Genomic DNA, 21,898 nt, shown 5'->3' on the forward strand with positions numbered 1-21,898 from the left:
AGGTATGTGGGCAAAGAGCTGCCCCTCCCCCCAACTAAAGAACCCAAAATGTGATCAAATGTCAACAGTTCACGGAAACAGTTACATCTATTTTGAAACACAAATTGCAGCTCCTTGTGTTCTGTGATGATGTAAATCAGTTTTTAAAAAGAAAGCTGAGCATTGTCAATTGACTGGCTGTATTCACACCATCTTGTAGAGAAAGCTCTCACTACCCTGCTTGTAGACAACATGCATCCTTTAGTCTCACTATGCTTGTGATTTCCTAAAAAGGGCCCTCCACACACTCTATGTAGGTAATTGATGAAGTTACAAGAAGGAGAAAAAAAGGAGGTTTGAGCTGACCTGGGTATGTTAAATTAAGTCATTGCATTGTTACTGACCTCTTCACATTCTATTCTAGACTCAGCTGAAATTCAGAATCCCAGTGACTGTAAGGCTGATTTGCTAAGTTGCTGTTTACAGTAGCAATGGCTAGGTCTCATTAAAAAGCTTTTTTTTTTTTCATACGGTGGTACTAATCCATCATCATTTTTTGCAAGTGGGCATCCATAAAGTGTTCTAAGAACTCTTAAACGCAGCCCAATTCTTGTTTCTTACCAACTGGGAATTTATCATACGGTAAGGCAATCATTTGCAATAGCTATGGAGGACAGAGGCTGGCTAAAGCTAATAGCTAAACATGCATATGCTATTTGTTTATGGGCTCTGTTTTCAAGTACTTGAGAGCCCTTCATGTGTAAGTAGTATAACTATTACAAATCTGTTATCTGGTCTTTGTTTTTGTTTTTGTTTTTTTAATTTTTTAACGTTTATTTATTTTTTGAGATACAGAGAGACAGAGCACAGGCAAGGGAGGAGCAGAGGAGAGGGAGATACAGAATCAAAAAGCAGGTTCCAGGCTCTGAGCTGTCATCACAGAGCCCAATGCAGGGCTCGAACTCACAAACCATGAGATCATGACCTGAGCCGAGGTCGGAAGCTTAACCAACTGAGCCACCCAGGCGCCTCTGTTATCCGGTCTTTGTAAACAAACTCCCAAAGATTGTCTCTGTTGAGAGCCTGACTGCAATCACTATATATTTAAAAACAGTGGCAATTAAATTATGTCATATTGTAATTGGGATTTCCCCCCCTTAAATCTAATTGTTATTTCTTATAGTTGAGTATTTGTGTGGTTTTACCCTACAAATGAAAAGACAAAGGCCCTAATGCAAGAGTGATTAACTGGCTCAGAGAGACCTACATTAAATGTATACATCGTAACCTGGAAACTTTTTTAAAAAAGCCTTTTTCCCATATGTTAGGAATGGCTTGCCTGTTTCACTTAGACGTTGTACTTCTGAAAACCAAACTCTAGTTCACATCGCAATAACAACATTCCGCTTTAAACAATGTACTAGAATGCCAACTTAAGTTTCCTGGACTTTCCCTCTTCTCAGTGACAAATGAGATTGTTACACTCAACTATTTGGAACCTCGCACAGAATACGAGCTCTGCGTGCAGCTGGTCCGTCGTGGAGAGGGCGGGGAAGGGCATCCCGGACCCGTGAGACGCTTCACCACTGCTTCTATCGGTCAGTGGAAGCAAACGGCATTTATTCCTGCGCTGGGTGGGAGCGGGGAGGAAGGGGAAAGAGGAAGGAAGACCAGGAANTGAATGGGTGGGAAAGTGACAGGAAGGTTGACAGCTTGGAGCCAAATCGTTTTTTATTTGGGCTGCACTCCTGGTTTATCTCCCTGGGGGAGGGTGTCTGCAGCAGTCAGGGACGGAGGAGGAAGCAGATGAGCCTTCAGGAAGGCAGGGACATCCCTTAGGAGTTGGGATTTACTTAGCAGCAACTGCTTGGTTCCTGAGTTTTACCAACAGCTTCCTGTTTCCATCTTAAGGGCTTAGGACTCTTGCCATATTCCTACTTCAGAAAGCCCAGTTGATTTATTTTCAAAACTAATTTCTAATGTTTCAAACTAATTCATGCACATAGTTAAAACGGCAAATAGAACGAAAGGCTGTTATGTAAAGAACAGCAGACCCCTGTTCCGCCTCCCCATCTCTGAGTGCTTCTTCCTACAGGCAGCCAGTTTCACCTCCTTAAGCTACTTTCTGGTTTTTGTTGTTTGTTGTTTGTGTTTTTTTTTTTCTTTTTGGAGAAAGTGCAAGTGAGTAAGGGGCAGAGGAAGAGAAAGAAAGAGAAAGAGAAGTGGGGCTCGTGTTTACCCAAAGCAGGACTTGAGCTCATCTGATGTGGGATTAGAACTCACCAAGAGTGAGATCATTACCTGAGTGGAAGTCAGATGCTTAACACCTGAGCCACCCAGCTGCCCAAGCTGCTTATTATTACATATACCTCAGTGGTTCTCAAACATTAGTGTCCATAAGAATTACCTGGAAAGCTTGTTAAAACAGATCTCTGAGCCCCACCCACAGACTTTCCAATTCAGTAGGTTTGGAGTCAGAGTCAGGCTCAAGATTTTGCAGTTCTAATAAGTTGGTGAGTTGTACTGGATGTTGCAGATCCTTGGACTATACTTTCTGAGTAATATAGTGATATTTCTTTGGTTGGTCATTGTTAGTATCTACTGGCCTTCTATTGTGTTATTTGAGGATCCCTTGAATTTGTGAAGTTTCCTCGATGCTAACCTAGGCTCCAGCTTTCTGCTACCCAGGTACCCCTCTCGGAAACAAGGGAGTGATCTCTTGTAAAGTTTGCCTTTCTAGTTGTGACTGGGTATAAGCAGTTGTTACTATCTCCTGGTCAACGCTTTATAGTTTGTAGTTCACATATATTTAATTCATATTACCGTGAGGATAAGAGTTATCGTCCCCATTTTATTGTTGACAAGTAGTGGTTAATAAGTTGATCTTCCTACTTAACATCATTTTACTTCTCTGATTATTATTATCATTTATTTACCTAGGAGCCCAAAGACACCATTTATCTCAGTTGATCAATTTTCCCATTTTTAGTCCAGAAGGATCTAGAATGAGTGTAAATATGAAAGAATATCTAGGTCTCCTGCAGGGGTGGTGTATCCCTTAACAGAGGCAGCCCCCTGCACTCACCCCACCTAGTTTCACGTGACTAGCAGTATCCTTAGAGAAGCAAAGGGAACTCAAGCACTACTCTCGTGCTTATAGAAGCATTGTGCAAATGAGGAATGGTTTCCTGGGAACTCAGCAGATAGCAAATACCAAAAATCACACCAGAAACTATATATAAATTAGAAGATAAAGAGATCAAGGGGGCCTCTGCTCTGTGATCAGGTTGCTGCTAGAAGGCAAATGGTAGTTAATTCTCTCTCCGCCAGTGTTGATGAATCAAAGGGGAAGGTCATAATCTGACTCAGATGGAAAGTATTTATGGAACAGATCATAAAACATTTCACAGACTCACACTGCACTGTCTTCAGTGCTCAGAATACGTTCCAGCCAGGATGTATTTAGAAGTCTCTTGGAATATTTCAAAGGAGTTCTCAGGGATAGGTGGGGAGGGAATTCTTGACGGTTCTTCTTTTCCCATCGTTTGAAATTTGCTGATGTTTGGTTTTTAATTTATCTGGCAGTTGCACTACTCATAAGTGTGTTGACTAAATGGAGAAGGCCAGAGGGCCAGGTGAGGAGGGAAGAGGTTGCTCTCTGAACACATGGCACAAAGAGGGCAGGTAGAGAGGGCTGAAGGCCAGGTCATGTTCCCGAAGGAAAGGCAAAGGGAAACTGATCCAGTTACTCCACCGTACCAGGCATAGGCTTGGAAGGTTTAGACGTGTGCTCCAAGACATCAGCCCTCTTTTCTGTTGTGTCAATACAAGCTTGCCTATCCCCTCTGGCTGGCTTCATGGACCTTAAACCTCAGAGATGAGCAAAAGGAGCTGACCTCACCTCTTTCAGTTTGTAAAGGTTATAGAGAATAATAACTATGCAGAGTAATAAATGTATTCATATTAAATAGTTATAATAATAATTTAATTTGCAAAGGCTATAGAGAATAACTATTGCTTTAGCATAATGCCAAGCAAATTATGGGACCTGACTGTTGATTTTCCCTAGTGTAACAGCAGTCAGAACTGGCTGGTGGGAGTTGCTGTCTTGGTGTATGAAAATAGACCCTTTTCAACAAGAAGAGTTAGAGCAGTGTTTCTTAATATTCTCTCCCTTTCCTTCCCCCTCCCCCTCCTCCTTCTTCAATTATTGCCCTCTTTTTAGATATCTGTGTCCTTAGGACAAAATGTCTAAGCCATTGTAATGTCTAAAATGTTCTCCTATCCCAGGAACCAATTATTGCCCCCCTTAGGGGCAATAATGTCCCCACTGAGAATGCACGTAGACGATCCCTAGTCTATGTTTTAAAAATACTTAATATCTGGAATTGAAAAATCGATTTACTATTATTAGCTGAAAATATACAGATTCCTTCTGTGTCTATTGACACGAGATAAGACAGGAAGAAAGGGAGGGAGGAAGGAAGGAAGGGAGGGAGAGAGGGAGGGAAGTAGGTTATGTTAATAGAGTCCCCGATACCTTCCAAGCATTTTCACATCCATTATCCCATTTAGTCCTCCTAAGTCTGGAAGATTAGTATTTCCATCTTGTGTTACACGTAAACTTGGAGAGCTTATGAATTTTCCCAAGGCCACAAAGCATTGTCTCTTTCATCTCAAAACTCATTGTTTCTATTCAGGTACCTGTCTGGTAGCCTAGGTTCTTGGCTGCGACAGCATGTGGTTGTAGCTGATACCTTGATGTGTTCAGAGCAGGGCTGGTCCAGGCCCTGCCACCACAGCGGTTACAGTGTTTGAAATTCTCTCTAAGGAGAAGTAACCCTTAAATTGCTTTAAAATATGTTGCTCAAAAGCATAACAGAAACACTGAATAGTTACCTACCATCCGACAGCCTTAGAAAATCTACTGTTTTAATTTTTTTAAAATTTTTAAATGTTTATTTGTTTTAGAGAGAAAGAGAGAGAGGGGCACAGAGAGAGAGAGAGGGAGACACAGAATCTGAAGCAGGCTCCAGTCTCTGAACTATCAGCACAGAGCCCAACATGGGGCTCGAACTCAGGAGCCACAAGATCATGACCTGAGCCAAAGTTGGATGCTCAGCCAACTGAGCCACCCAAGCGCCCTCCACTGTTTTCATTTTATCACTTTCCTCCTTATCCTTCACCAATTATAAACATGACTTTGACCACGTTGCAGTTTTTGTCTCATGCATTATAAATATTTTATTGGCTTTCTATCCTTTTCCCCATGATCTATTTTAATCCATTGGATGGCCATATCATAATTTATGAAAGCATTTTCCTATTTTGAGTATTTAGGATTGTTTGCTATTTAAATAATGCTATAATGAACATCTTCATGTACATAGGTTTTCTTTTTCCCTTCCTTTGGATTATTTCTTCAATATAAATCCCTGGTGTGGTCAGATTATAGGGCCAAAGCATCTGGTCATTTCTAGGGCTATTGAAAAATATTCCCAAGTTGTTCTCTCAAGGGCTTCCTGTATTATAATTATTCAAACTACAGATTAGAGTTATTACAAAGATCTGCAATTTTTAAAGAAAAAAAAAAGTCTTGCATGGTTGCTAGCTTGTGTTTTTTTTTGATGGCTTGTGAAGTTGCATATTATTCTAGAAACTAAAGTTGTTAGGTAAAGCTGTCCTTTGGGGCTGTTTGTGCTTTACCTTATGTAAAAATCATGATGTAAGGGCACCTGGCTGGTTCAGTCAGTAGAACATGTGACTCTTGATCTCGGGGTTTTAAGTGTGAGTCCATGTTGGGTATAGAGCTTCCTTAAAAATAAAATCTTTCAAAGAATCATAATCTTTCTGGTTTCTCCCAGGTCTCCCTCCTCCAAGAGGTCTCATCCTCCTACCAAAAAGTCAGACCACTCTAAATTTGACCTGGCAACCAATATTTCCAAGCTCAGAAGATGATTTTTATGTTGAAGTGGAGAGGAGATCTGTGCAAATGAATAGTGACCAGCAGAACATCAAAGTGCCAGGCAACTTGACCTCAGTGCTACTTAACAATTTACACCCTAGGGAGCAATACATAGTCCGAGCCAGAGTCAACACCAAGGCCCAGGGGGAATGGAGTGAAGATCTCATCGCTTGGACTCTGAGCGACAGTAAGTAACTCATGTGGCTCCAGCCTTGCCTGAAAGACATTTGGCTACTGCTATGTGGCCTTATCTACCATCAAGTCAAGACTGTTTGCTAGAAATCATAAAAGGTAGTTAATTGTGAATGGAGGCTAATTAATACCCCACTCCAGCATACCAGATCATTTTAGTAACCTGTAATGCATCAGAAATCTCTATGTATTTGGGTTTGCAATAATTCGGACAGGACTGTGTTAAAGTTTATCTTTCCTTGGTATGGAGTTATATGTATTAAGTAAACTAATATCATTAATAAGGTTTTCTAGGGTTTGTTACATTTGTTAGAGGACACTCTTTAGGATTGTCCTGTTTCTTGGGGAACCTGAGTGGCTTAATCAGTTAAGTGATTGCCTTTGGCTCAGGTCATGATGTTGCAGTTCATGAGTTCAAGCCCTACTTCAGGCTCTGTGCTTACAGCTCAGAGCCTGGAGCCTGCTTCAGATTCTGTGTCTCCTTCTCTCTCTGTGTNACACAAATTTTGGTTATTTAGGTCTTTCCTTATCTTAAAAGCCAAAATAACTTGGCTTGAAAAATCTTCATAATAGATAATTCTTGGGGTTCTAAAATATAATTGAGATATAACCTTTTACTTGAGATAAAACCTTTTCTTTCAAAATATTCTGCAGCTCAGGATTTTCTCTATTTCAAATTGGTCATTTAGAATTAGTTGGGACTTCTTGGGTTTTCTGATAGTATTGAAAGATTTTCATCATTAAGCAAAGAGTCCTCTTTTGATTCACTGCATTAGAACTGTATCTGTGCATTTTGGAGTCCTTGGAAAGATTAAATATTTCTTGGCACTACCGACCACCACTTATGTTAGGATCTTGTGGTTCCTTGCCAACACCTGATGTCTGAGACTCTTCTGGAGCTCTGTCCCAACTTCCTCAGTACCAGGTGTAGAAACTGGCTCTGTGTTTCTCCAGCCACTCTCTTTTATCAGTGAGGTGGGAAGTCACCTGTTTTGTTCAGTGTTGAGGGATTCTTCATTTTGTAAAAAATTCTGTGAAGTTTAAAAGTTACAGCAGAAAGTACATCAAACACTTACATTCCTACCACCCAGAATTAAATAATGGTGCCCCACTGTTAATTTCAATTTTGTTTTTCTTGGGAACTAGCAATTTTGAATATCTTTTCTTGGGCATTTGGACTTCCTCCTTTTTTGGACGTATTTGTTGATACACTTTGCCCATTTTCTCTCGGTTGTCTTTTCTTATTGATTTGTAAAAAAGCTGTTTATATAATTTGGATACTATTCTTATTATGCACATTGCAAATATTATTCTCCTTTTTATTTTCACCTTGTCTATGGTGACTTCTACTCCACAGATACTTTAAATTTTGAAGTAATGAGACCTCTCAATATTTGCCTTTATGGTTTATAGTTTTGTTTTGTGAGTATTCTCCATCCCAAGGTCATAATCACATTGTCTGTATTTTTTTCTAGTAATTCTAGTTGTTTTGCTTATTTAGGTCTTTAAAATATATGGATGTTATTTTGGTGTATTTAAAAAAAATGTTTTATTTGAGAGACAGACAGACAGACAGACAGACCAATGAGAACAAGCAGGGGAAGGGCAGAAAGAGAGGGAGACATAGAATCCAAAGCAGGATCCTGGCTCAGCGCTGTCAGCACAGAGTCTGATGCGGGGCTCAAACCCACAAACTGTGAGATCATGACCTGAGCCAAAGTCAGACACTCAACTGACTGAGCCACTCAAGTGACCCTATTTTGTTGTATTTTAATCTTTTTTAATTTTAATCTTATTTATTCACATAGAGCAAGCTAATGGTCACAATGCCATACTTTGAATAGTCCCCCTAGTGACTTGTGATGCTTTCTTTATCATATGCCTGGTTCCCATATTGGCATGCATCTCTTTCTGGGCACTGTTTTCATTTCCATTGATCTCTTTTTTTAAAATAATTTTCTAATGTTTATTTATTTTTGAGAGAGAGAGCGAGAGAGCATGAGCGAGCAGGGGAGGGACAGAGAGAGAGACAAACACAGAATTCAAATCAGGCTCTGAGCTGTCAGCACAGAGCCCAGTGCAGGGCTTGAACTCACACACTATAAGATTATGACCTGAGCTGAAGCTGAGCGCTCAACCGACTGTGCCACCCAGGTGCCCCAGTCTCTTTTTGTTTTTGATCTGTGTGTATGTGTTCCTGTACCCTTTCCACCTGTTGAAGTTACTATAGGTTTATGAAATGTCTTGAAAACTGTAGAGTGAATCACTCTTTTCTTTTTCCAAGTTGTCTTAGATGTCCATTCACTACTCTAAATAAATTTTACCCTCATTAGAATTATAAGTGATCAAAGTCATGACATCAGTATCATAGCTATACGATTAAATGAGAAGTAGCTAGTAGTCATTGAATGTGGACTTACCTTGGGAAGTTATTTGGAATGTGATGAGGGTGAGAGGTATTATACTGATGGCAGTGGTAGAGATGTTAGTTAGCAGGGTAGCAGTTGGTCACTGTAGGATCAGGGGATTAGGGCAAGGAGCATGTGGATGAGAATATTTCAGTTTTAACTGAGGTAATTTGTTAATATGCTATGTTGTCATTGTCTAATCATGTGTATAGGTTCTTCAGAAGTAAATCTAATGCTTTCAGTTATAAAGCTTATGTTGGTGCCCAGTCTATCAATTTCATCTGGTCCAAGTATAGAGTGGAATGAATTAAATTTGGCATATGGCCCCAAACATATGTAAAAAGAGTATATGTGTGTAATTTTTTTCTGCATGTATATGCAGAGTGTATCATTTGACACTGAACAATTACTTTGTAAGGAAATTAGAATAGGAACCATCATCACAGTTAACAGTTAAGGAACCTGAGGCAAAAGAAGGTAAGTGACTTGACCAAAGTTATTCAGTTAGTAAATTGTGGGGTTAGGACTCAAAATCACATATTTTAATTCTATGTTTTGTTCACTTTTGCCAAACCAGGATACCCATTTGTCTCTTTGGATGGGCAATGGACAATTTCAAAGACAGATCGCTTCTTGGAGAAGTTTATTTTGCAGTCATACCCCCACTTCTAAATTGTTTATGTTCTGACTAGATTTTCCTAAAGTGTTTTAAAATCTGCTTTAGACCCTACTTGGGGAAACTGCTAAAATGTAGATTTCTGGGTTCAGACTCACTGCATCTAAATCACAGATCCACTAAGCTAGTCCAAAGGGTGACTTCCTTCAGGAATAATGTGAATAGATTGGTGGACTTAAATTTATGCTTTTTAGTTGGCATTAAAATTAGCAGGTGTCTGCAAGGCACTGCTTCTTTTTGTGACAGGTTTAGATCTACCACTGCTTTATCACGTTGAATATTTTTTTGAGGCACAACTATATAAACATTAATCATGTGTTAATAGTAGTCTGAAAATGGTAAGAATCCAAATATCCTGCCCTCTCCTTATGGAAAGGAAGAATATTCTATATTTTTATAAAAATATACAAAACAATGGTAGTGGAGGAAAAGGAAGTTAAGACATACTGTTGATGAATTAATTGCGATTTGGGACATAGAAAATGGCCATCAGATTTGGGAAGGCTCAAAATCCAATATTTAATCCTCATAAATTGCCACAGTTACCAAAGGATTATGATCAACATCATGGAAAGAGAAAATTTAGAATGAAGAAGAATCTCTGAGAATTTAAGATAGAAAGAATATACCTTAAGACATTTCTCGAAGGTTCTATTTTGCTTCTAAGCTGTAACATTTTATGGAAAGACAGTAGTATGTGGGGTGAAGTGGCTTGGGCCTACTACTTACTTACTGGGCAGTACAAGTCCTTTCATTTTTGAAATCTCAGTTTTTTCATCTCTGAAACTTAGATAATAAAAATCTCAGCACTACTCACCTACCTATGTGGTTATGAAGGCCAAGAAAGAACCTACATATGGAAGCACCTTGTCAACAGCCTCGCAGATGGAAGGTATAACTGATACCAGGGGCAAGACCTTGGATTCCTTCTTCCCTGGGGTCATACAGTGTAGCTCTATTGTATAGAGTCAGTGACATTCCTCTTTCAGGATCCCTTTACCAGACAACACTTTGAGTGAAAGTGCAGGGACAGTTCTGTGCAGGGAACAACATAGGATCAAGAAACCCAACCTTTTCTCATGAACTGATGACCCTTTCTAAATCTCAATGTTGGTAGAGGGGACAGGTATTTACATAGGATTATTTCTGGAGATTATCAGGAAAGTCCCACTATCTTCACATCTGGAAAACCTCAGGGCCTCTCTTTCTCATCCTCCCCCAGAATAGAATGTGATCTCTATTTTCCCCAAATCCCAGTAGCACTTTGTCTATTAAGTCCTTGACACATTTTCTCATGTATACACTGACTCATTACTGCTCCATAAATACATTTAGGGCAAGGATAGGGTTTTTGGGAAAGTGGCTAAGATGATGGACTATGGAGTAAGACTGCCAGAAGTTGAATCCTATTTCTTCTACGTAATAGCTGTGTAACCTTGGTCAAGTCACTTCACCTCTCTGGGACTGAATATTTATAAGAGGAAATGAGTTACTGTATGGAAGAGCCTATATAAGTGTAGTGTCAACTCATAATCTTTCTGTTCTCCCCAACATCAAAAACAGTATAATAGATGTTTGTGAGTAACAGAATTTGAAGTCTTAATTTAATGCAAGGATAAGCAAATATGTGATATGCGTGATGATGTTTTTCCTGTCTTATGCCATTTTGTCATGTCTGCATGGAGTCCACTTCCAATTGATTGGAATTACCATCTCAGAAAACACCTATTTGCCATTTATGGTTTATGAGCTGACGCTAAGTATCTCTTAAGAACAGAATAATCGAAGAGATGATAGTATATCCTAAGTGAGTTAAAAAAAATATTTTTTTACATTTCTAGTTCTCCCTCCTCAACCAGAAAACATCAAGATTTCTAACATCACAGACTCCTCAGCCATGATTTCTTGGACAATCTTGGATGGCTATTCTATTTCTTCTATTATCATTCGTTACAAGGTTCAGGGCAAGAATGAAGACCAGCACATTGATGTGAAGATCAAGAATGCCACCATTACCCAATATCACCTCAAGGGCCTAGAGCCTGAAACAGCTTACCAGGTGGACATTTTTGCAGAGAACAACATAGGGTCAAGCAACCCAACCTTTTCTCACGAACTGATGACTCTTTCTAAATCTCAAGGTTGGTAGAGTGGACAGGTATTTACAGAGGATTATTTCTGGAGATAATCAGGAAAGCCCTACTATCTTAGGCTATTTACCTGATATGTATGCTATGTGACATAACTCATTTGTGCAGATAGGTTTCACCATCGATAGGTTCTTAAAATGAAAATGCCCCTGGGAAGGAGTCCCTGTTGATCCATCTTCTTTTGTTAAGGCTTAGACTAAATTAGCCCATCGCACTCCCTATCCAGCAGTGGAAGCTCTGAGGAATAGGAAATTGATTCCGTGGAAAAAGAATGTGGAACCCGCTTAGTGGAGGCGGGCCTGCACTGATGCTTCAGTGGGAGTCTCCAAGAACCACCACCATTCTTTCTCAAATGAACTCCTCTTTTAGCTTGGATGACACTATGCTATTCTGAGTTGTTGTTGTTGTTTTTTAAACTTTTTGGGTCCAAGTTATGATATCTCCACATCCCCCACTAACCCCCACTCCAGCGAGAGTAATCTCTTTGAGGTAGATGGAGATCCATCAGAGTGTCAGACACAGGATTGCCCAGGGATTGAGATTGGTAACACCTGTTGAATGTAGTTAAGTGAACAAGGGACTCAGGGTGGGGGTGGGGAGCTGCAGCTCCTGGGACACCTTCCCTTTGAATTCTGTCTGCAGTGGCACCTCCCAGCCCTCTGTCCTGTGCAACAAGTGCGAGGGAACATAAAGTGATGCTAGATGGAAATGTTGGCAGATTTATAACCTGGACTAGTGTTTATTTTCACAGAAAATCTTATAGTAGTAAAAACCTCTTGGTTTCGAGGGCCACCTAGGGCTTAAGAAATAAAATGAAATAGGCATATTTTCGGTGTTGATTCTTTGGAATATTTTTGAAATGTTAGAGGAATGAGAAGTCTACCAATTACAGAGAATTGGAGTTTTCAGATGACATGCCTAATAAATGCACTACTTTTATAATTTTTGTGTTTTGGTAAAATGTGTACAGGTCCTAAATCCAAGCTCTATATAAAATACAAGCAGAAAAATTAAAAACAAGACAAAAAAAAAACCCCACAAAATCTTCACCATTCCATTCCAGACATGTCTTTATGCACCCATGGGTAGAGACAAAAGGAAGGAAAGAGAGAATCACAAAAGAATACTTGTAAAAAGATGGGGTCATGCTCTACATACTGTTTTTCATAAAAATATATTGCATTTAATTTTATTTGAGTTTAAATAAGGGAAAGAGATGGAAGGATTAGACCATAATCTTTAAATTCATTTTGACCTTAGCCCTAAGTTTCATGGTTTTTCTCTTGTCTCTCCCTCCTTCCCCTCCTCCTTTCCTTCATTCTCCCATTGGCATTCTCAGATTTTCTCCATAAGTTTTTTAAATAAGAAAGAAAAAAGCAAAATATCTTAGAGACTCTAAGCTCAGCTTAGAACAAGAGAGCTTTTCTAGGTGGGGAAATTGTTCCGGGAACTCTAGCTACTTTACCAAAGTTCTGCATCTAGTCAGCCATTTTCCCTGTTGTTTGACAATGTATAGCCTCTTGGGCTTCTACTTGGAAGTAAAAGTTGGACAAATGAGGAGAACTAATAATTAGCATTTTTGCATTTTTTTTGTAGGTCTTAATAACAACCCTGTGAGGCAGACTCCTCTCCATCGAGTTTCAGAACATATGAATGAGTAGCCCAAGGTGCAATTAGGTGGCGGAGTCAGGGCTACCATGACATTTCCATTACCCTGCGATGTCTCCCATAGGTGGTCTTGCCCTATCTCTCCAAAACTAACCCTGCTGCTTCTCCTGTGTTCTGCGCAGCACCAGCGGACCTTGGAGGCGGGAAGATGCTGCTTATAGCCATTCTTGGCTCAGCAGGAATGACCTGCCTGACGGTGCTGTTGGCCTTCCTGATCATGTTGCAGTTGAAGAGGGCAAATGTCCAAAGGAGAATGGCACAGGCTTTCCAAAACGTGGTAGTGTCTCATCTTCCTACTTACTAATACATACAAGTCTGCATGTATGCAGAACCTTCACTTGAAAGATGTGGACCAGGAAATTTACTTTTAAAGCAAATATTTTCATTAGGCAGGCCTCATCTTCTTTTTGACTTCCATGATGAAATGGGAGATAAGCAGCATGACTTTATAATTGTTGTCCAAACTGGAACAGTTGTGAGAGTGAAAATCTTGCTCTTAGTAATTATTCAGGAAGCCAGGCCTAAAACAGTCCCTAACAAAATGAGATGTATGGTCATCCTAGTGATAAATCATCAAGGAGACTAATCTTGTAGTATGAAGAATTGAATACTGTTGGTAAGGAAGGACATGAGTGTGGTCAGACCTCAGTGTCATGGATAATGATGTAGTGTGCTAGAAATTTCCTATTTCCAGTTCCCATTTCCTACTTCTAATATCTTCCACAATCTTATTATCCCTCATATATATTGTATGTATAATATATGTGAATTAAATGTACATGTGTGTATCTCCATTCCTATGTACCCCTCAGTCTGCAGTCATAGTTCTTAATGCCTGGCACTGCCTCATTCTTTCATCTAGAAATTTTGACCAGTAACCAAAGTTCACAAAATTATACTTGACCAATATGCACCCTGTTTGAGCCCTTTGGTTTTACTAGAGCTTGAAGGTTTTTCTAGTTTGTGGCTTTAAGGTCTGTAAAATGAATTTGTACCCAGCTTTATCAATTGCATGTATACAACATTGAGTACAGTTACACATTCCAGATAAGGAATGTCCACAAATCCCTGAGATTCCCCTCAGTAGAAGACGAGGGGAGCTTTGTTATCTGATTCCATGCCAGAGGTGGCTCAACTCAAGATGTTCCTGGAGAGGAAGGGCCAGCAAGGGGCTGAGAGCACTGGAGCTCCTGCGGTGCTGGTGCTTTGTCATTATATGTGCCAGCCTCTCAAACTCAGGAGAAAAGGTGATGCTTTCTAGGGCTTTGTTATAAGCCTCTGTTATCCTGGGGCCAGAATCTGCTCCAGAGTGGGCTTGAGAGGTGTCAAGTTTAGGATAAGCCAGAGCGAGTGAGTAACAGTCCAGAATAGATCAAGACTAAGCAAGAAAAGCTCTTGTGGAGGCACGGCCTCTTACTGCCCCAGATAGGATCTCTGTGTTCTTTTCCAAACCAGAACTGAGTACCCGCTTATTTCACAGCTCAGTAGAAACTCAAATGTGACTAACTCAGGGATGTGCCATCCTGTGGCATTCCTGTTGTTATTCCCTCCCACCACCCCCCGCCTTGCTCTCTGCAGACATTGCTAATTGATTGTAGCATGTCTTCCCCCTGATGCCTGGCAATGTCCCATGAAGCTCTAGGCAGCCTGTTAGATGAAACCTATTTCCATCTGCATTCTAGAATTAGTTTCTTGTTTCGCCTGGTATGGATACAAACCAGAAGTATTTATGCTTGTCAGAATTATGAAAAATCCTGACCTAAAACTTTTAAAATATGATTTCTCCAGAGGGAAGAACCAGCTGTGCAGTTCAACTCAGGAACTCTGGCCCTGAACAGGAAGGCCAAAAACAACCCAGATCCTACAATTTATCCAGTGCTTGACTGGAATGACATCAAATTTCAAGATGTGATCGGGGAGGGTAACTTTGGCCAGGTTCTTAAGGCACGCATCAAGAAGGATGGCTTACGGATGGACGCTGCCATCAAGAGAATGAAAGGTCAGTGCTTGGCCACATCAAGTCAGTATTTCACTTGGGTGGGGAGAAACCTTGACTTCCTGTTGAATCTTTGCTTTATGCTCTTACATTATTTAAACAAAAAATTGGCATGATGTCAGATATAGCTGTTCTGTGCAACTGCAGGTGATGTTTCCTTTGAGGTCAGCTGGTGACAGGGTCAGGACATAAACATGAAGGCATGAACTGTTTAAATGCCACTGTCTTGACTTGTTGCAGTGTGAGAATACAGACTCTCTGTCACACACTGCTCACTTTTGGGGGAGCATTGGTGTTTCTCCTAGTGCAGTGGTTCTCAAAATTGAGCGTACATCACAATCACCTGGAAGCCTTGTTAAAAGCAGATTGTTGGGGTCCACCCTGGTTTCTAATTCATTAAGTCTGGGGCAGGGCCAGAGGTTTTGTATTTATAATTAGTTCTCAGGTGATGCTGATGCTGAGGGTTTGGAGACCACACTTTGCAAACCACCGTCTTCAGGGATTATCTGCATCAAAATTCCTGGAGATGTTGTTAGAAATGCATCTACTTGGCTTCTTCTATTGTTGAATCTACTGTATTTGAGTTTCTGGGTGACACATGAGAATCTGTGTTTTCAACAAACATGCTCCTTGATTCTTCTTTACCCTCAAGTGTGCAGTTCAGCTCAGAACTCTGGCCCTGAACAGGAAGGCCAAAACCAACCCAGATCCTACAATTTATCCAGTGCTTGACTGGAATGACATCAAATTTCAAGATGTGATCGGGGAGGGTAACTTTGGCCAGGTTCTTAAGGCACGCATCAAGAAGGATGGCTTATGGATGGACGCTGCCATCAAGAGAATGGCATTGATCTAAGGTCACAAAAATGAAGTATTTTCTGGTTGTGTTCATCTCAAGACTGCTTGGTGCCTACCCATCTAACAAGATGGCTAATAGACATCTTCGGAGAAGGCAGAACATCTAGTTCACTAGCAGTACTAGCTGTAGTCTCTTCTGTGTGAAGTAGCAGGTTATGCAGGGCTTACTAGAGAAGCTACAGTGTGGCTTTTATAGCATCAGGGCTTGGAAAGCTGTGTGTCAGGGCAGAGAATGTAATTAACTACTGTTGTGGGTCAGCTTCAACATGTGGGCTTTTTAAGGTTGCTGTTGGGTTTTCCTCTCTGACAGCAATGTTGAGCCTAAGAGTGGAATTAACCCTAAATCTCATTAAGTCATTGCTGCTCTTTGCGGCAGTGTTGACAGAAAACAAATAAAATAAAACAAATAAAACAGTGTCAATGCTCAGAGATTGTAGTATTTTTCAAACACACACATATACATGTACACACACAATCTTGCTTAGCATCCAGAAATCTCTTTTCTGTTTTGCTACTTTAGATAGGGGGATAGTAAGAATAGTATGAGGGGAAAGGGTATAGAGTCATAAAATCAGGGCTTTTAAAGTCTGGTCTGAGCCTGATGGTCCCAAGCCCATGCAAAGAGGCAAAATAGCTTAATGGGGCACCAGGGCAGAAAATGTCTGCACGGAGAATGGTGCATCCAAAGGAGGAGAGATACTGAAGTAGGGGACAACGTCATTAAAAAGACCTTCGTTTTAAATATGCTCCCAAGGCATCAAACCTCAGGCTTCTTGTGATATGAACAAGGTATCTGACTTGGGATTGCCTATTAGCTAGTTTTATGTGTACCCTCAGCCCATATGAAACATTCCTGTAATTTCCAAGGGGGTTGAGGCAGGCACAGGGCCACCAACCCCCACCAACTGCTCCCCTCCCCCCTTTGCCACCCAACATTATTTTTCAAAAAAACCGTAAAAGCGCTCTGTCACCAATCAAGGCTGAGGACTTTGTACATCAGCCAGAGAGAGCCTTCTCTTCAGCCTGGTTGGTATCTGGTGGTTCTTCCTCTGATCCAAGTGGTAATGGGGAGACAGGATGAAAAGAATAAAAACAAATACAGTTCCCTTTCCTGACTATCAAGCAACTTCCATAGAAATGCCATTGGCTTTGGATTTTTTTTTTTTGTAGGCAGGACTGGTTTGTGGAAAAGCAAGTTAAAAGTATTATAATAAAGGAAGGTGTGTACACTCCCGATGTTGTACTGAAACTTTGGTTTTGTTTCTCAGCATATTCGTTGCTGGATAGTGGCTTCAGCCAGAATAGCTAGAGTCTGAAGTAGAGGCTCTTCCATCTCTTCCAAGTCATCTCACTGGCTATTTGAGAGCTTAAAGAAGAAAGCTTGAGAATAGTTTTTCTCAACTATGGGTAGTTTGCCCCTTGGGGGGATATTCAGCAATGTCTGAATACATTTTTGGTTGGGCTACTGGTATCTAGTGGGTAGAGGCCAGAGATGCTACAGAACATTGTACTATGCTGAGGACAGCTCCCAGCAACAAAGAGGTGTTCGCTCAAAGTGTCAGTGGTACCAAGTACTCTTCCTAGAGTAATCTCTGATTTCTATACAGTGCGCCAGACCTGATGGTGACTAAGTACCTCTGAAGGTCCTGGGGAGTGGGAGGGGACAGTTGTTTCTAAAGAGGTCTAACAGCAAGGGATCACAACTCTTGACTTTATTCCCAGAATATGCCTCCAAAGATGACCACAGGGACTTCGCTGGGGAACTGGAGGTTCTCTGTAAACTTGGCCACCACCCAAACATCATCAATCTCTTGGGAGCGTGTGAACATCGTGGTAAGATGCTCTTTTTCCTGTCTTTTCTGCCAGATTTTTTTTTAAAACAGGCGCATTCCATATTGAAATTAGTAAATATAACAATCTTAAGAATGCTACCCATTTTTTTTAAAGTTGCAGTTTCATTCTGAATGTCTAGTACCATTTATAGATTGTGATGAAGCCTGGTGGCTTTTCAGTGGTAGGTCCCAAGGCTGGGTCTTTTGCCTTCTGATGTGGTTCGCCATTACTGCCCAAAGTGCCCATGGTTGCTGCACACTCTCATCCTTGCTCCTCCAGGGGTTTCCTCAGCTACTATTGCCAGGTGGATTGGGGGAGCCTCAGCATCAGGAAGCGTGAAGTGCATTGGCTCTTCTGAATTACCTTTTTTCCTCCAAACCCAAGACACTGATACTCTGGATGTTAAATACATGAATGCCAACAATTTACTATAATAGGAAAGCATCAATAATAGCTAGGATGAGATAATAGTAACAACAATAAGCTTATATATAATATAACTTTCTTTTTTTCCAAAACAATTACGGGCACAATTATGGTGGAGCTTTATAACTATCCTATGTTATACATACTCTTTAAATTTTTTTAAATGTTTATTTATTTTTGAGAAAGAGAGCATGAGAGGAGGAGGGGGAGAGAGAGAGAGAGAGAGAGAGTCAGAGCCAGAGCATGAGTAGAGGAGGGGCAGAGAGAGAGGGAGACACAGAATCCAAATCAGGCTCCAGGCTCTAAGGTGTCAGCAGAGAGCCCGATGCGGGGCTCAAACCCATGAGCTGTGAGATCATGACCTGAGCTGAAGTCAGATGCTTAACCGACTGAGCCACCCAGGTGCCCTAGTCATACACACTCTAAAACTTCAACTTACATTATTAATTTAGATATTACTGAGTACTTCTGTGGGTTTACTTCAGCATCCTACCTGGGTTTATGATTCTGAATCGATGCTTAAATTTAAGTCCTCATGGAAAAGTTTGCTCCCACAAAAAAAGCTCCACACAGTAATTATTTACAAACTTGACAACCTCTTGTTGACTCTGAGGCACAAACACCAACAATAGAAGAGAGACTACTTCCTCTTCCTCAATTTATTAAACTAAAAATAATGGGGCTTCAGACAATATATCATTCTGTGATCCAATAAGGGTGTAATTCTGAAAGCCAGATCGTGTCACTTAGGTTCAATAATGAAGTAATGACATTTATTTTTGAGCTATTTCCTGAAAACAGTAGTCAGCATGGGACGTCAGTAAATGAAAGTTAAAAAAAGAAAAAAAGTAACCACCACCAACAGAAAAATATGTATCTTTTTCATTTTTGCTCTGTTATCACCTTAGCACATAATTGGTTGGCTCTTAAAAGGTATAGTTCAGTGAGGAAGTGAGAAAGCATTGAGGTGTATCTTGCTTTACAGTGCTACATGCTATAGTGCTAGACATTTTTTTAACCAGAATTTCAGTTTCTTAGAGTGTCTTTGAAATTCACATTCATTTGACATTTTAAATGTGAAAAATGGTATACCAAAAAATTTATCTTTAAAAGACAATAAGACCACTCTACTTTTCAGTGACTCTAAAGATCAATGTTTTTATGAGAGATTCATTTTACGGAACAAAAGAGGAAAACGATTTGGAATTAGACGAAGACAGTGGACCATAATTTCTTCGAGGACCTATTGTGTTATTTGTCTAAGTTTGAGTTTTCTGATTTCTCTAAGCAAAATGCAGTCTCTGACCTCAGACCCTGTGGACCACTGACCTGATGAACAGTACGGTGACACAGCAGGAGTTTAGGGAAGGAGGAGAAGCAGGACACAGAGTGTTACCTGGTACCGGTCCTCCTGCCGTGGATGCTTCATCTTTTTTTCTTTTCTGTTTTTTTTTTAAGTAACCTCCAGAGAAGTTAGAGGCAGGCTGCAATAACACGCCTGGCTCATATTAGTTCTCCATTAATACTGAATAATAAAAATAAAAGATGATGCGGACTAGCTGTCCTGGATCTTCTGGAGGCAGATCTTACTGAGTAGGTGCGGGCTTTCAGGAAGCCTCCATGTCAGTCCACATGTGGCAGGCGGGAGGGTGTGGGAAAGAGGGGACCCTGAGTTCGAGCACGGTGCCCGTCAAGCATGGCAGGAGCATGGAACTTCTCTCCATCCTGCCGCCAGTGTTCCCAAGGTTGGTACCGCTAGACATGTTGCCTTTTTTAAATGTTGATTTATTTATTTTAATAGAGGGAGAGCAAGCAGAGGAAGAACAGAGAGGAGAGAGAATCTCAAGCAGGCTCTGCGGTGTCAGCGCAGAGCCTGATGCAGGGCTTGAACTCACGAGCTGTGAGAGCGTGACCTGAGAGGAAATCAAGAGTCGGTCACTTAACTGATTGAGCCACCCAGGCATGCCGACGCGTTGCTTTTAGATCCCAAGTGTCACAAGCCATTCCTGAGACAATAGCGCACCTCCGAAATCTCAGAGCTGTTGAGGGCCACTGAGAAGGTGGTGTCTCTCCCTTGCCCTGCAGGCTACCTGTACCTGGCCATCGAATACGCTCCCCACGGAAATCTCCTGGACTTCCTGCGCAAGAGCCGAGTGCTGGAGACGGATCCGGCCTTCGCCATCGCCAACAGCACTGCCTCCACACTGTCCTCCCAGCAGCTTCTCCATTTCGCGGCGGACGTGGCCCGCGGCATGGACTACTTGAGCCAAAAACAGGTGTGTTGTGAGGACCTTGCTTTGGACATCTTTCCTTCGAAATTCTCTCTGGACTCGGAGTTGAGCTAAATTTACACGTTTTTCCAGCCAACCTGCCCCCTTTAATGCCTTTTATGATCACCCTGATTTTAATCTCTTTGTTACTATTCTATTTATATAGAAGTTAATGACAGACACTGACAGTAACTGTATTTAGTGAATCTCAGCATATGCATTTGGTGAGGAGCTTGAACTGATCTTAGCTTCATTTGGAGCCAAATGATGCATGACAGCAGAGGACTTACATGGCAACAGGAAGATTGAGTGACCTGGGTTTTTCTTTTTTTTTCTTTCCTTTTCTTTCCTATTCTCCCCCCCCCCACCCCAAAATGCTTCTCCCAAAACATGATGGGTCATTTGGCCAAATCCACTGAGGATTTTAGAGAGGAGCTTTAAGGGAATTGGATTCCTCTCTTCTCTATTTCCCAAAGGCCTTGCCCCAGTGGCTTTGTGCCAGCAGAGTGAAGTGAAAAACCAAAAATGCTGAAACCACATGATTTTTTTTCCTTTTTTTTAAATTTCAGTTTATCCACAGGGATCTGGCTGCCAGGAACATTTTAGTTGGTGAAAACTATGTAGCCAAAATAGCAGATTTTGGATTGTCCCGAGGTCAAGAAGTATATGTGAAAAAGACAATGGTAAGTTCAGAATGCAGACACTGAGAACATCGTCCCCAGGGTACCCTCCTTCTCCCGATGGTGATGGCGCTTCTCTTGGGATGCCATTGTTCTTTGGTGACTCAGGTACCTGGCTGTGTACCCCAGTAGAGAGGGCCCTGGCCCAGCAAATATCCTTTCTGAGGTTTGATTGCTAACATGACTGAGGGCTCCGTATTTGCCGCTGTCACGTGTGGCCAAGGGATTGAACACGCAGGCCTTATGGTACAGCAGTTGGGCCTCCATCCAAGCAGGACCCCTAAGTGTCTTGCTCAGAAACCTCTAAGGAGCTCCCTCAAACCCCTTTCGTGCACAGCAAGCATAGGAGGGGCAAAAAAGATGTTTAACATAATTTCCAAATGTAAAGGAAGGAAATTAATGAGGTTCCTACCTCACAAAGAGGCCCTGTAGAGAAATCCCTAACTTGTAAGGCCCATAGAAGTTAGAACTCTTTATCAAAAGTTCTCCACTGCCTCTCCAAGCCCCCATCAAATTCACATTCACCTGATGACCCCTCCTGTCCCAAACAGTGATATTTAATCTTCAAGTACAAGATCCCAGGAGAACCTGGCCACAGAAGGAGAAAAGCTGGACTCCGGCAGCTTTTGGTGCCCGCCATACCTCCCTGGAAATGCCCCTTCCGGGGATGTGATGACAACATAGCGCCACCCTCTGCTTTCCCGGGGAGGCCAGCATGTGCAGGGCCTTGGGGCCGACACATCCTGTATCATCACATATGTTTGGTGGCTCTACCCCAGTGGTTATGGCTCCCCCTT

General features: G+C 41.3%; 1 protein-coding gene across 2 annotated transcripts in view; it reads left to right on the forward strand.

The window, feature by feature from the left end:
* TEK (TEK receptor tyrosine kinase) overlaps positions 1–21,898 on the forward strand; it is a 107,297-nt gene that overhangs the window by 75,224 nt on the left and 10,175 nt on the right. The window contains exons 13-20 of one of the 2 annotated variants that reach the window (XM_077766093.1): positions 1,443–1,577; positions 5,844–6,131; positions 11,062–11,361; positions 13,161–13,315; positions 14,827–15,037; positions 17,615–17,725; positions 20,237–20,427; positions 20,991–21,104. In XM_077766093.1, the coding sequence (XP_077622219.1) occupies positions 1,443–1,577; positions 5,844–6,131; positions 11,062–11,361; positions 13,161–13,315; positions 14,827–15,037; positions 17,615–17,725; positions 20,237–20,427; positions 20,991–21,104 (1,505 nt within the window). The remainder of the gene's footprint in view (positions 1–1,442; positions 1,578–5,843; positions 6,132–11,061; positions 11,362–13,160; positions 13,316–14,826; positions 15,038–17,614; positions 17,726–20,236; positions 20,428–20,990; positions 21,105–21,898) is intronic. The other variant, XM_077766094.1, reaches the window with a different exon arrangement.

This window comes from Crocuta crocuta, unplaced genomic scaffold (assembly GCF_008692635.1).
Source record: "Crocuta crocuta isolate KB4526 unplaced genomic scaffold, BGI_CrCroc_1.0 scaffold529, whole genome shotgun sequence".
Classification (NCBI taxonomy): Eukaryota; Metazoa; Chordata; class Mammalia; order Carnivora; family Hyaenidae; genus Crocuta; species Crocuta crocuta.